The sequence below is a fragment of the Rhinolophus sinicus genome, linkage group LG09 (genome assembly GCF_036562045.2).
Source record: "Rhinolophus sinicus isolate RSC01 linkage group LG09, ASM3656204v1, whole genome shotgun sequence".
Classification (NCBI taxonomy): Eukaryota; Metazoa; Chordata; class Mammalia; order Chiroptera; family Rhinolophidae; genus Rhinolophus; species Rhinolophus sinicus.
Window position 1 is genome coordinate 86,171,279 of NC_133758.1, and position 14,357 is coordinate 86,185,635.

Here is a 14,357-nt window from a genome sequence, read left to right on the forward strand (position 1 = left end):
TTATCTGATGTCTATCACAAAGTGAAATTGCAAAATTTGCAAATGAGGTAAGATGTTATGAAGTTGATAAAATTTTGGAGAACTGCCCAAGTCACAAACAAAACCATTTACCAGTGAGGATTTGGCAGGGTTATTTCTGTTAATAATTGAATAAGGGAAGTTTGAAAACATGAGAATTTCATAAGTGCTTCAGTGGAAACTCCAGCCACTGAATTTGAATGTCATTGAACATCAAAGGATGAAGAGAGGCCCTTGGTAAAACTGATGAAGCTCTTGAATACTTTTATAAATGTGATCCTTTTTATATTAGTTTGATATAAGTCATTCAAAAGGGAAAGATATTACTTTATGATATTATGAAATTAGATCAGAAAAATTATCTTCCTCAGAAAATAGTAAACATTTTATTTTGTGGTTCTCTGAATTATACAGTGCTACCAACCTAAATGTTGTTAAATATGTAATGAAAGAATGTTCTCCATAATATTTGCTCAAATGTAATATTTGCTCATTGTAGATGAATTCAGAAAATAAGAAAGTGTTAAAGAAATCAGATTTAATCTTACCACTAGGAGATAAAAGCTGATATTTGGGAATAGATGCTTATAGGCTTTTCTTCCTATGTGTATGTATAATGCATAGATTTATACATGTGTACATTATATAAATATATACAAATGATAGAAGTATATACAATTATGCAAATTATATAAGTATATACAAACATATATTTGTACATTATATAAGTATAGACATGTAAAAAAGATATTTATACTATACATACTCTTTTAGAAATTGCTTGTCTCACAGATATTTTAAAGTAAATATAGATCTACCTAGTCATAATGACTGAAAAGTGTTCCATTATGTGCATATGTCATAATTTATTTATAAAATTTACTACTGTTGATCATTTAGATTGCTCCTAATTATTTTACTATTACTGATAATGTAATCATCCACACATACATTGTCATTCATTTATCCATTCTTTTTTTATTTTAGGACAAATTTTTTATGCTATGCTAAGCTTGAAATTTTATCTTGTCAAAGATTTAAAAATTAAGAATATTAACAACTATGTTAAACATTGAAAAAAACAAGTAAACCTAATCGACATGTTAGAAGTCAAGATAATGGTTGTCATTGAGGATCAGGTGTGTATTTTTATTGGAAGGAGACACAAAGGGGGTTTCAAGTATATTTGAACTACAATAGACCCCCTTATTCACAGTTTCTCTTTTTGGGGTTTCAGTTACCCGTGGTCAACTGCAGTCTAAAAATATTAAATGGAAAATTCCAGAAATAAACAATACATAAGTGTTAAATTGCATGCCATTCTAAGTAGCGTGATGAAATCTCCTGCCGTCCCACTCCATCCTGCTCAGTACAAGACTCATCCCTTTCTCCTGAGTGTGTGCACTGTGTATGATCCCTGCCCATTAATCACTTAGTAGCCCTCTCAGTTATCAGATATTTTGAGAGAGAGACCACATTCACATAACTTTCATTACAGTACATTGTTATCATTTTTCTATTTTAGTATTAGCTATTGTTAACCTCTTACTGCACCTACTTTATAAATTAAAGTTTATCTTGGGTATGCACATATAGGAAACAATACAGTTTGTATAGGGTTCACCCTATCCACAGTTTCAGGCAACCACTGAGGGTCTTGTGATGTATCACCCACAGATATGGGAGGAATACTGTATTTTATGTTTGACCTGGGGGTTGGTTATACAGGTGTGCTCTTTGTAAAACATTTTGACAAGCTGTGTATTTATGACTTCTCACTTTCTACTTTCTTATATTTATGTTACACATCAGTGAAGTAAGTTTAAAAATTATGTTATAATCTGCACCCATCTTTAGATCCTTAGGTAAATCCTAGGAATCACATACTATTATCGTTTTAAGTTTTTTAAAATTCATGTTACTAATTATTCTGCAGAAAGTTTGTACCAGTTTTGACTCCCACCAACCATATAAAAAGGTGATGTTTTTACATTCAAACTAATACTTACTGTCATCATTTTTCTAATTTTTAGTGATTTATAAATTTCAAAAATTGAGGATTTTTCTCTGTAACGTTTTATTTGGAAAATTTTCAAACTTATAGAAAAGCTGAAAGAATAATATAATGGACATCCATAGATCTTTCATTAGCTTTGTCAATTTTTAGCACATGCACATACACTTATAAATGTGTACATATATGTGTATATATATATATATACATATTTATTTTTATATTTATGAATTACTTGAAAAGAAGTTTTAGACATCTTGAAAATTTACCCTTAATGCGTCACTTATGAACAAGAATATTCTTCTATATAACCATTATACATTTACCACACTTTTACAAATTAACAATAATTCCATAGTATTAATATCTAGTCCATATTCATATTTTCACAATTGTCCCAATATAGACTTTTCTACCTGATTAAAAAACTACATGATTAAATAAAATTCATTCACTCATTGAATTTAGCTGTTTTGTTTCTGTAGTCTCTTTTTACCTAAACTAGTCCCCTGCCACCATCATCCCACCCAGCTTTCTTTCACGACATGGACATTTTTCATGTCTAGGTCAATTGTAAACCTTCTGTTTGTTTTCAAATTGTGTGTGACCATGCTTGATTTTGCAGGCTAATATTGCAAAATTACTATAGATTTTCAGAAGCACGTGTATCAGCAACTGTGACAAATTTTTATTTTTGGCTATTGGTTAAGAAGAGCAAGACACTGGAGCTCCAGTTGGGCACCAGATGTTTTTACTGAGGGGGGGAAAAAAGCATTAAGAGTTTTTAAATTTTACATTATTACTTTGATCATATGAGAAATAATAGTGATAGTTCAGTCTGAAATGTATTGTGAGGGTTTTCCTTCATATTGACATGGTATATTATTCAATGAGTCAGTTAGTATAGAACCAGTTTAAAAGACTTGAAAATGCAGTGACAGCCAAGAAGGATATTTTGAAGTTTGAAATGATCCTTATATAAATAGAACGGATCAGCATAACTTTGGGATAAAATTAGCCGACAGTTTGTGGGCTCTCCAGTATGTGCCTGTTTGCTTGGTGCCGCTCTCCTGATAAATCACAACAAAGCCTCCAGAAGAAGAGGAAGGATGGACGGCACTGCCACCCCTATCACTAAATCTGCAGCTGCCAAGTTAGTTAAGAGAAATTTCCTTGAGGCTCTAAAGTCAAATGACTTCGGAAAATTGAAGGCCATTTTAATCCAAAGGCAAATAGATGTGGACACAGTTTTTGAAGTTGAAGATGAGAATATGGTTTTGGCGTCTTATAAACAAGGTAAAAATTATAGGTCTAACTGGTAAAAATCGATGGAGAATGGATTTTTTTTTTAATGCACAGTGTCAGTCACCCACTTGAAACCAGTAATGCTTATTGCTTTCTTAAGTATGTATTTTAAAAATATGTCTAAGTTCATCTTTTCTTTCTTTTTAAACTAGACCACATCATGGGTTGATATATATGTGTGTATATATATTTTTTCTTTTCTTCTCTCTCTCTGTCTTTTTTCCTTTTTCTATCCTTGTGCCTGGAATTTGAAATCCTGGACAACAATATTTAGCAATGTACTTTCCTTCTATTTCTAACTTTTCTTCTGTCTATAGTGACATAGAATAGAGAAAACATCTCTAGATTATGGCTTATCAGACGGCTCAGATCTAATCCAGATGGTGTGGCTGGCTTGGGGACAGGCTGCTAACTCACTGTTAGCACAGCCATTTAAAGATATATCATCTTGATGTCCATCTGTATGAACAAGAGGATTTTTGCCCCCATTTGGAGGGTTAATGAATGGGTAAGGCTGTGTCTTGATGCACCTTGATGGTCCTCGTCATTTTAATGAGTTTCCAGTTAAGGCAGAAAAGCTGAAACCAGAAAAACCAAAAAGTTAACTTTTTCCCCTTCAATAATAGATCAAAGTGATAGATATACGTAACACACATTATCTGCCTTATTAAAAAATACTAAGGATAACAAAAATGAGAACCGATCTTTTTTTTTTTTTTTTATCAAGGGATTTTCTGGAACACAGGCTTAATAAATCAGAAATACATTAGAAGAGTGCAGATTCTGATTTCCCAAATCAGCTAGTTAACGGGGGAACTTGAGTAGCGAGGCCATCTGGTGAGCAGACTGCAAACAAACACCATGTTCAACATCACTTCTGTTTAAACAAAATAGATGATAAGGTCTTGTGTATGGCATTTAGAGAGAAACAGCAATTTTTCTTTCATGTTTAAAATACTTTCCATTCATATGTAAATCATCGGTAACATCAATTTTCAGAAACTAATGCTAAGGGTATATGTTTCTACATTAATTTACTATACTCTGATTTTGAGTTCTGAAGGAAGGCTAGATAGACTAGTTGAGACCAGTTACTGTATTTATAATTTTTACTTGAGGGCTTTACAATAAATTAACATTGTTATTTTGACTAGAAAATAAAGAAGTCTGTTTTTTAAAAAGTAGTTGATGGGAGACTGTTAAAAAGAGTGTATATACCATACAATTAGGTTACTTTCATTGTATGAATTTGTTCAGTGGAAGACTCTGAATGCTAAATGCATTTTCAAGGTTTTTGGTTTTTGGTTTTTAAATTTCTATTTGTGCTCAATGTAAAATAACTTAGGTCCAAGTCAGTGGGTAATTTATTTGACCCTGATTTGTGAAGACTGCCTTTTCTCATCTCCTGAGCATGCGAAGTTTGTGAGAAAGTTTTAGGGGCAGGCTCCAGGGAAGAAGGGTGTTGTTTCTCTTGCTTCCAATGGTGTCATCACCCCTGATGGAAAGAAAATGCATTTTAAATTCTTCCTGTCAGTATGAGCTGACTCCTCTGGTCCTTCTAGAGCTAAATTTTCATCCATGCTAATGGCTGTTAGGACTGTGGGACGTGGCTTTCAATTAAAGAGAGAGCAAATTACACCCTCTGGGAAAGGAAAGGAACAGTTCCATTCTTATGCATGCCAGGTGGATGTATGCACAGAAATAATAGGACTTGTGGTCATATCTTCAGGGCTTATGCAGAAAATAGTATGTGTCTGTGTGTAAGTGCACGCGTACAGATGTGTGTATAGAGAATAATACACCTACTCTCTGTTTAATGTGAATATGGCTACAAGAACCTGTCTCTTTAATCTTAAACCTGGATTAAATCCTCATCTTTCTTCAAAGTTTCCTCAAACTTTTTCATGTCATCCGGCCTAATCATCAACTCCTTCAATATTTCAGTCAGAAATGGAAATGATAAATAGAATCCTAATTGTTGGCCAAGCAAAATAGATCTAAGTGGTTGTATCAATGTCTTAAGTCACAAAGGAATCCCCAGGGAAGAGCTGAGCAGGCCCCAAAGAGCGAGTGAGTGAGTGAGTGAGTGAGTGAGTGAGTGAGTTAGTGAGAGTTAGTTCCTTTCTGAATAATTCTAAGAAATGAGACCCTTCTTGTGTGACCTTGAAGGGTCTATAGCTGGATTAAACTTTGTGGTACTTTATTAAATCACAGCAGACTGCTGGACTTTGAATTCTTACACACTAGTTTTTTATTTTTTCAAGCACTTTTGAACAGCCCTCTATACAGTATACAAAAAGTATACAAATCATTTAAGTGTGCAGCTTGATTAATTTTCACAAAATAAACAAACCTCTGTAACCATCATCCGGATGAGGAAACAGAACATTGCCTATTTACTTTTAAGATGGGGAATCCTCAGGTTTCAGTTATTTTTGACTTAATGAGCAGAGCAATGTGTTATTACTATAACATTAATATAACAGATGCCATACTACCTTTAAATTTGCTATATTCAACATTTGATTGCCACGTGGAAAATCAACAGCGGTACAATTAATCTCAAACAATTTTTATTTCTTTTAGGACATACCTTAGCACGTTTCACAGGATTTCTAAGAGCAACCACATTTTGCCCCTAAGGATAGTATGCCTAAACCAGAACGAAGGTTTATAATTTTTGGAAACTCTATTGATGAAGAAATCAACTTGGGATCTAAACATTCCCCTCTGAAATCCAAGATCTAACTGGTACACCAATAATCAAAAGGTGACTTCCTAAGCAAACATAAAATGTGGATTTTGTGAGGAAGGTAGAACAAAGCGTCTGGAAATTCACTCCTGCTTTCCCATCTCATTGAGCAGCTTCTCTCACCCATGTGATCAAGCACAGGTTTAGAAGCCAGTTTCCAGAGCTCAAGTTCAAACTGTTGGTCCTGCCTAGTCCCAGCACCTAATAATGATTCTTATAGTTCAAGAGATCCCACTTTATTTTTTCAAGTTAGTTTAAACTTCATAATCGAACCTTCAGATAAAATTATATTTTGTTAATTTAAAAAACCCTCACACTTTGTAATGCAAACATTAAAAATGTTCCAGTTGGCTTTTGAGATATTTCCTAGAGAATGGCAGAGATGTGGGTCTTAAAGGCAAAAATAAGTAAGCAAAATTGCATCTACTAGATGATCACTTTAAAATGGGAATGACGTGAAGAAAAGTTAAATATATGAACAACTTTTTAACTGCTGGATACAATAAATGGTTAATTATGTTTACTAGGAGCCAGACATGCAGTAGTTAGAGTGAAAGCAAGGTCTCTAAGAAAACTCAAAGCTATTCCGATTGGTTCTCAGAATACTGGAAACTGAACATCCATAAAACTGTTTGCAAAGGTTTTTCCAACAACACATCTCGATTCTCCTTCAGATATATGCGTCCTGCCTTATTAATGATAAAGGCAGGATATCATATTTACCTTTTGGGATGAAATTCCCTAGTCAGCAAGGTTAGTCGGAGTCCTTTTATTAATCAGTGTAATGTACTTTAAGTACTTCATTTATGGCTCAGAGCCACAGGTTCTTTGGTTGGTAGTCATATTTTTAATTAAAATAACCAGTGAATGATTTCACTGGAAAACTTTCTGGCAGGTACTCTATCTACTTTACTAAGTAGCAACTGCCATCCAAATAGCTTGAAAGCTCTTATTTCTACCCTCTTAACAAATAATCTCTTTTTCACCTAATTTTCCTCTTTGCCAGAAATTCGCTCTCCAGCTTTCCTATTACCATCCTAGGGTTCGTTTCCCTTCCTTGATGTTCAGTTTTTTTTCTTTTATATTTTACATGGCAGGCTTACTTATTTTTCCTCTCCTGGGAAAACTCTGAGATTTATCCTGAAAATACTAGTTATTAATAAATAGCCAAGAATTGTGCTGCAGTCTATAATCCTTCAGGACTGTGTAAATACATGGACACAGGCAGAGCAAATGTCTGCTAATCCAGCCATGAGCAATGTGTGTAACCTTTGGCTGTAATAACAGAGGCTTCTCGAGTGTAGGTTCTTTGGACTCAGATAACATTACAGCTGATAACTGTTGTAGAGCCCAGGCTTAGCTGGAGGTTTACCAGAGATGTGTACATCCCCCAAACACTGGAGCAGGATCAATCCAAAAGATGGCTCAAACACTTCGCTCATTACCAGATTCATGAGCCAGGGTGTTTTCCATTCAGGACTCAGACTTCACGTCTCTTTGATTTCCAGTTTAAATTAAACACACAGACAGCATTCATCTGTGTATTTTCATTGAAGTAAAACTTCTAAAATCCCTTTAGAACTTTTGCCTGCAAGTGATATTAGTTTGTAAGTGAACTGCATGTAGCCCTCAGCTCACCAACGGCTACTTAAAGATTTGGGGGAGACCAGAGTTTGAGTTGACATCTGTGTACTAGTTACAGAAACATGGGCACTTTATGCTTTTATGCTTCTTAATCCCTGCAAGATATTTATCCTCATTTGTAAAGTGAAGGCTTTGTCAACATCCTCTCTAAATCCTGTGCATGCTGACAATCTCGGGTGTTATGAAGAGGTGATTATACACAGATTATGTGTTATGATCTGGAGAAGGTAAAAAGTAACTGTAGATATGACAAATCCACATGGGCAGGGCCTGGATTTGAGAGTTCTCTGTGGGACTTCTGCATAGAAGAAAGAATCTTTGTTCTCTTCTCCTCTCCTCAGTTAACCTCCTTGCTCAAGCAGAGATCTTCTGCAAGGAGCCATCACTACACCCAGAAAGCAAACCTGGGGGAGAGGGTGAGTGGTTTGCATTAGGGGGAGGCAGTGGCTTCTTCACTCCCCCCTCACAGGCTTCATGCCCAGCTTCCACTCCACCCCTGTCTTTTGTGCAGTCTGAGCACATAGTCAGAAAGCAGCCTGTCCTCTGCAGAAGTGAGCAGAGGGGATTCCCTTGAAAGACAAATGCTAAAAATAAATCACATTCATTCTGAAGCTCTGGGAAAATTCTGCTGTGGAAAGAATGGAGAGTGTGAAACATGAATCTTCCTGATTAGTTCATCATATTTCTGTCATGCTGTGACCATTGGTGGATATACTTTGGAGAACAGATTTAGATCTCTTGACATAACAGCCTGGACACAAGTATGCTAACAGGAACTGCATAACTGTGGTTTTTGAAGGTGGCTTTGCCTCAGGTTTGGTCCTTGGTGAGGGCAGGCATGGTGGAAAGGACATTCTTGCTCATTTTCAAACTTGGTACACAGCAACCTGTGGCTGCAGCCTCATTTTAAGGTGTTCGTTGTATGTGGGTGGCCTCCTGGCTATGAGCTGCTTCTGTCTGAAGCAGGCTCTGTCCCTCCCCCCATACCACCATCTAAGTTCTGCAACCCAGCTCAAAGATAAATTTCAGCAGACCCTATCTGTATCTGTCAATCTGCCCCCTTCCTAGTTCTCCATTCAGCTCCCTAGGGGCACCAGCTAACGTGTCTTGCTGTCACCCACCTCCACACATTCCCGTTTAGGTGAGGTGAGATGTAGGTACAATTCTATTCAGGGACTGGCTGAATTCCAGGACCTCATGCTCTCTCAGCCCAATCTACCAGTTAATTATTATGATTATAGGAGACACAGATGAAATTGACTGAGAGGCCAAGGATGGCTGATTCATGTAATAAACAGGCAGGATAAATTCTCTAGGTGCTATTTGGAATTTAGGAGGAATTTTAAAAACCAACAAGCAAATGCATTTGCATATCAGAGATGTGGGATCTTATTTCCATCCTCGTGATTTGTGAAGCAGGCTTGGCGCTAAACCTATTCTGTTTCCACAAAGACAAAGACAGATGGGAACACTGCATTGCAGATATCCATTAACTTATGGCTCTAGCAGGCTGAAAAAGTGGCAGTTTTCTCATCTGGAAAATGAAAGACTTGGACTGGATAATCTTCCCTCTAGCGCTAACACTCTGTGTGCCTTTGATTTTACATCAAAATGGTGTTTTCTTAATCAGCTCTCTGCTGCTTCCTTTCTGAAATCATTTTTCTTCCCGTTGCAGAAGCGGGCATGAGTTTCCAATCAGTGGCTGCATAGAGCTGCCTAATCTTTGCTGCTAAATCGGCAGGCAAAACACACTTTGGTTTTCAGATCTGGAACCTGCTTCTTTCCAAGACAGTTAGAAGAGCCTGTCTTTGCAAATTGTTTGTCGAGGAAGTCTGAGTATTAAAATGAGTGACTAAGTATTAATGTTAAATGTGATTCACTCATTATCAAAAGTAGGTTGCGTATCATATAGCTTAACAACTCTGCTTAGAACACAGATTCAATATACATAGGTAAATAGATATAAATGTATATATACACATATATTGTATGTGCATATCTATTTACACACGCACACACACACACACACACACACACACACACACAGACACTACAGGCACAGGGTTGATACCCTCAAGCCCAGGTTGTCTGTGATACTATTTGTCTCCGCAGGAAAAGTCTATATTGCCAAATACCTTCCATTCTCAGTGTCTAGAATCTTAAATTAGTACCTTAGAATTTAATTCTTTTCATTGAATACAGACGTCTACATAAATTCAGATAATCTCAAAAGAGTTACACTTTAAACCCTCTGTGGTCTGTTAGAACTTAGTGTGGATTAACTTTGGATTTCTTTTTAAAGAACAGATTTGGATAATGGGAAAGTTGGGAGGAAGAGAAAGCAAAATGGCTCTAGAATTCTGATGGGATGAAAAAGGGATTAAAGTGTGTGTGTGTGTGTAGATTAGAGGGTGGGCTACAGAAAAATAAACTTCGGTTGATTTCATTCATTTCCTAGTGATTAACAAACATTGTACATGACCCTATAAATAGCCTCTTTAAATTAAACCATTTTTCCCTCTCTGAACAGGGGGACAGTAGTTTATTTTAATTTTACTTATTTTTATAAATAATAATACACGCACAAGGTACTAAATGTCAAAGCTCAAAAAGGGCGTTCAGGGACAACTAAATCTATGTCCTTGTCCTTGTCCCCCAGTTCTTGGAGGCGATCACTTTAACCAGTTTCTGTTTTAGGTGTTTATAAGTATACAGAGGGTGCCAAAAAAAGTGTATGCACATTTTAAGAAAGGAAAAAACTATCAAAATTGTAATACTCTATATATACCAATAACAAAAGATGAATGCAAGTCACGTGTGACTTCTGCAATTACAAGAGGTGCTCAAAGTGGTTGCCATCAGTGTCCAGACACTTCTGATTATGGCAACTACTGCTTGAGCAACGTTGACCAAAGTGTCCACACGTATGCATTTTTGGGCACCCCTGGTATTTGCATATGATTGCATATTATGCACACTGTTCAGTTCCCTGCTTCTTTTCTTCAATAATATACCTTGAGATTTTTTTCCATATCAGTATACATAGAACTGCCCCCTTTTTTATAAGGGCTTATAGTATTCGGTTGTATGGATGTACCATAATGTATTTATACAGTCTCCTATTGATAAAGATTGAGGTTGTTTCTAATGGTTAGCCATTAAGAATAATGTTCGCTCTTGTGTAGTGCATGTTCTTGTCCACAGGTCAGGTTGCCAGGATTCATAACTCCTGGGAACTTCATACCCTTCACAAAGAGTTCAGTACAAGTGGTGTTCCTGGGAATCATGCAACACAGTGGCCCTTAAAGGGCATTTCACACGTGAGTGATTATACCTGTAGGATAAATACCCAGGTGGCACATATGTAGTGTTTTTCACTTAAATGAGATAATTTATATAGTGATCAGATAATACCTGATCACTAGGCCCACTTTTAATGTAGTCATCACCCCCTGAGTGCCCTCCTATGATCATCATTGGTACCCAGAAGTACTCACAATATTCTAGCTTTATTCTGACCTCATCTAATCAGTGAAGAATACAACTTTTACTTCTCTTGTTCTGGGCAGTGCACTTTTATTAATGTAGCTTAAGATTCTATTAACTTTTTGGCAGTTCCATCCCACTGTTAGCTCATTTTGAGATTACTGTCAACTCAAATCCCCAGGTCTTTTCTCAAACAAATTGCCATTAAACCATACCCTGCTTACCTTGTACTTGTATAGTGGAATTTTTATAACCTCACAGCAAACCTCTGATTTATCCATGTTAAAATTTATTTTGTTGTTTCAGCCCTAGAGTCTTTTCTAAGCTGTTGAGCTATCTCTGCACCTTCATCTTTCATCAATATTTCTTCTTCCTGTACCTATTTTCCATTCCCCCCTCATAGTTAGCTTAATGCCATGGCTCTAGGTATTGACATTGAAAGAAGGTTTATAAAGTTATTTTTGTTATAGCTTGTCAAATATAGCAATTATTGGAGACTTGGATGAAAAGAACTAGCTCAGTGTTTAGAAGTCATAGGTCAGAGGGGAAAAGGAGAGGCAAAAGAGAGAGAGAGAGAGAGATTTCCAACAACTCATGGGAAATTTTTATGTAAGATCTGAGTTCTAGGAACAACTACGCTTCTGACCAATTAATTTGTGTATAGCTGATAGCTGGTAGGCACAGTTAATTGTGTAATATATCAAATTTTCTTGTTTATTTCCTGCTATAAAATTTAAAGGCAAATTTGCAATGAGGTTCTAGTGTACTAGACGCGGTGTGGACAAGGTCTGACAATTGAGTTCTCATCCTAGAAAAAGAGCTACATACCTCATTGCTGAATATCACCATGGTCCCCTTTGAATTATTCCCCTTAGGAAGCTATGCACTGATGCCAGTGCCTAGGGCCACCCTTCAAAGCAATTTTGGAACTCTTTTTCTGGAATGGCCATCAGAGCTGTCGATCTATTACACTTGATGTCCTGAATGTCATCAAAATGTCTTCCTTTCAGTATTCCTTTGAGTACAGAAAGAAGTCATTGGGGCCAGATCAGGTGAGTAGGGAGGGTGTTCCAATACACTTATTTGTTTACTGTCTAAAAACTCCCTCACAGACGTGCCGTGTGACCTGGTACATTGTTGTGATGCAAGAGCTTCTTTGGGACCATTTTTGCACACACCTTTCTCATGCCAAGATTTTCAGTTAAGATTTTCCTAACTGTTTCTCTATTGGTATTTACTTGGCCTGCTATGCTTCTCAGTCAGCTGACCATTTTGACGCTCAATTCGATAAATGTGTTTGATGAATTTGATGAATGCTTTCATCAGTTCTGCTCATTACTGGCCACCCTGACCTCTCTTCGTCAGTGATGCATTCTCTGCCCTCAGAAAAACATTTAATCCATTTGTACACTGCCATTTTCTTCATGGCATTATCCCCATAAACTTGGCCTAACATGTCCCTGATTTCACTTCCACTCTTGCCAAGTTTAACAAGAAATTTAATGTTTGTTTGTTGCTCTTATTCAAGCTCAGACATTCTCATGACGGCACACAAAAACACGCAACAATAATGAACGCCACTGAGCAAGACACCACCACACGTTGACACAAACACAGCTGTGAGACACAGATATACCAAGGTTATGAAACCTTACCGAGCTGTTTGTACAGTGTTGCCAATGTAAGTGCATGGTGGCAAGTTCGTAAACTTAATTGTCAGACCTTTGTATTTTGGGTACCTATCTTACCCTTGTCCTCTTTTTATTTTCCTACCTTATTTTTAACTTGTTCTTATTTTCTGGAATATTAAAAAGTCTAGTGTAAAATTTGTGAGTCGCTTTAAATTCTTCTTTGAAAAAAATGTATTGTATAAACTGACAGGCAAATAAAGTCTTGGCGTGCCAATTTTTTTTTAAAGACATCAAATACATTCACACCTAGACTGACAACAATAGCAGCAAATATAGGGAAAAATAACTGTGATGGAATAAAAGTTGTAAGCTTGTAATTAACAGCTTTGGCATCATTGAAGACAATGATAGGGGGTTAAAAAAATTCTTTACTGTGAGATTCATGTAGCTCACTGCATGAAATAAAATGCAGCCACACAAATGAAGGTCTCAAACTCATATGCCTGGGAACGCCAGGGAGGTAAAGGAAGTAAAGGAACAAGATCACAGAGACTAGTAGAGACAGTGAGACCTTGAGAGCACCTGTCCCATTTACGTACGTACATCCAAATATGATACTTAACTAAACATTTGTAGACCCATCAGCTACTAGTTTACAACTACTGAATCATCACTACCCCCCCCCCAATTTTATAAATGTGATCAAAGTAAAATACTTTGTAAAATCCTCACAAAACATGGAGAAATCCTAGGCCAAGTAGTTAAACTTTCTTCCTTTCTTTTTCAGGTTATTGGTTGCCTAGTTATAAATTAAAGTCTTCTTGGGCAACAGGCCTGCATCTCTCTGTCTTGTTTGGTCATGTGGAATGTCTTCTGGTGCTACTAGACCACAATGCTACAATCAACTGTAGACCCAATGGGAAAACCCCTCTTCATGTGGCTTGTGAAATGGCCAACTTGGATTGTGTGAAGATCCTTTGTGACCATGGAGCAAAGCTCAATAGTTACTCCTTAAGTGGACACACAGCTTTACATTTTTGTACAACTCCAAGCTCCATTCTCTGTGCCAAGCAATTGGTTTGGAGAGGTAAGTCTTTCTGGGTGGCTGACATTTTCATACACTTGCACACTCGTGGTTTTGAAACTTGGTGATTCTTACTTGTCTCAGACAGTGTTGTAGATATTCCCATTCATTAAGCCTATTTCAGGAGACCCTAAAAATACATATGCCAATAGATAGATTGGTAAATAGATACGTTATGTTGGCCCAGGTCATTCAATGATGATCTCATTGGAATCATATTATTATTTCTTTAATTGTAGGAGGCTTGTGAATTTACACATTTGACAGATATTTATTTAGCTCCTATATGTGTCAGCTAATGTGCTAAATAAGTGCGAAAAAGAAAGTTTCTGCATTCAAGGAGCATATTCAAGTATTCTAGCAGGTGAGATAAATATTAACAAAATAAATTCATAAATATAAAATCATAAATTGGGAAAGGAG

The 14,357-nt window shown here is 36.5% G+C and overlaps 1 protein-coding gene across 1 annotated transcript in view; it reads left to right on the forward strand.

Moving 5' to 3' along the window:
• The first annotated feature begins 3,066 nt into the window (after positions 1-3,066).
• The window catches only part of ASB4 (ankyrin repeat and SOCS box containing 4), a 56,610-nt gene continuing 45,319 nt past the window's right edge, over positions 3,067-14,357 (forward strand). The window contains exons 1-2 of the mRNA XM_019729745.2: positions 3,067-3,328; positions 13,638-13,937. Of these exons, the coding sequence (XP_019585304.1) occupies positions 3,142-3,328; positions 13,638-13,937 (487 nt within the window). The 5' untranslated portion in view covers positions 3,067-3,141. The remainder of the gene's footprint in view (positions 3,329-13,637; positions 13,938-14,357) is intronic.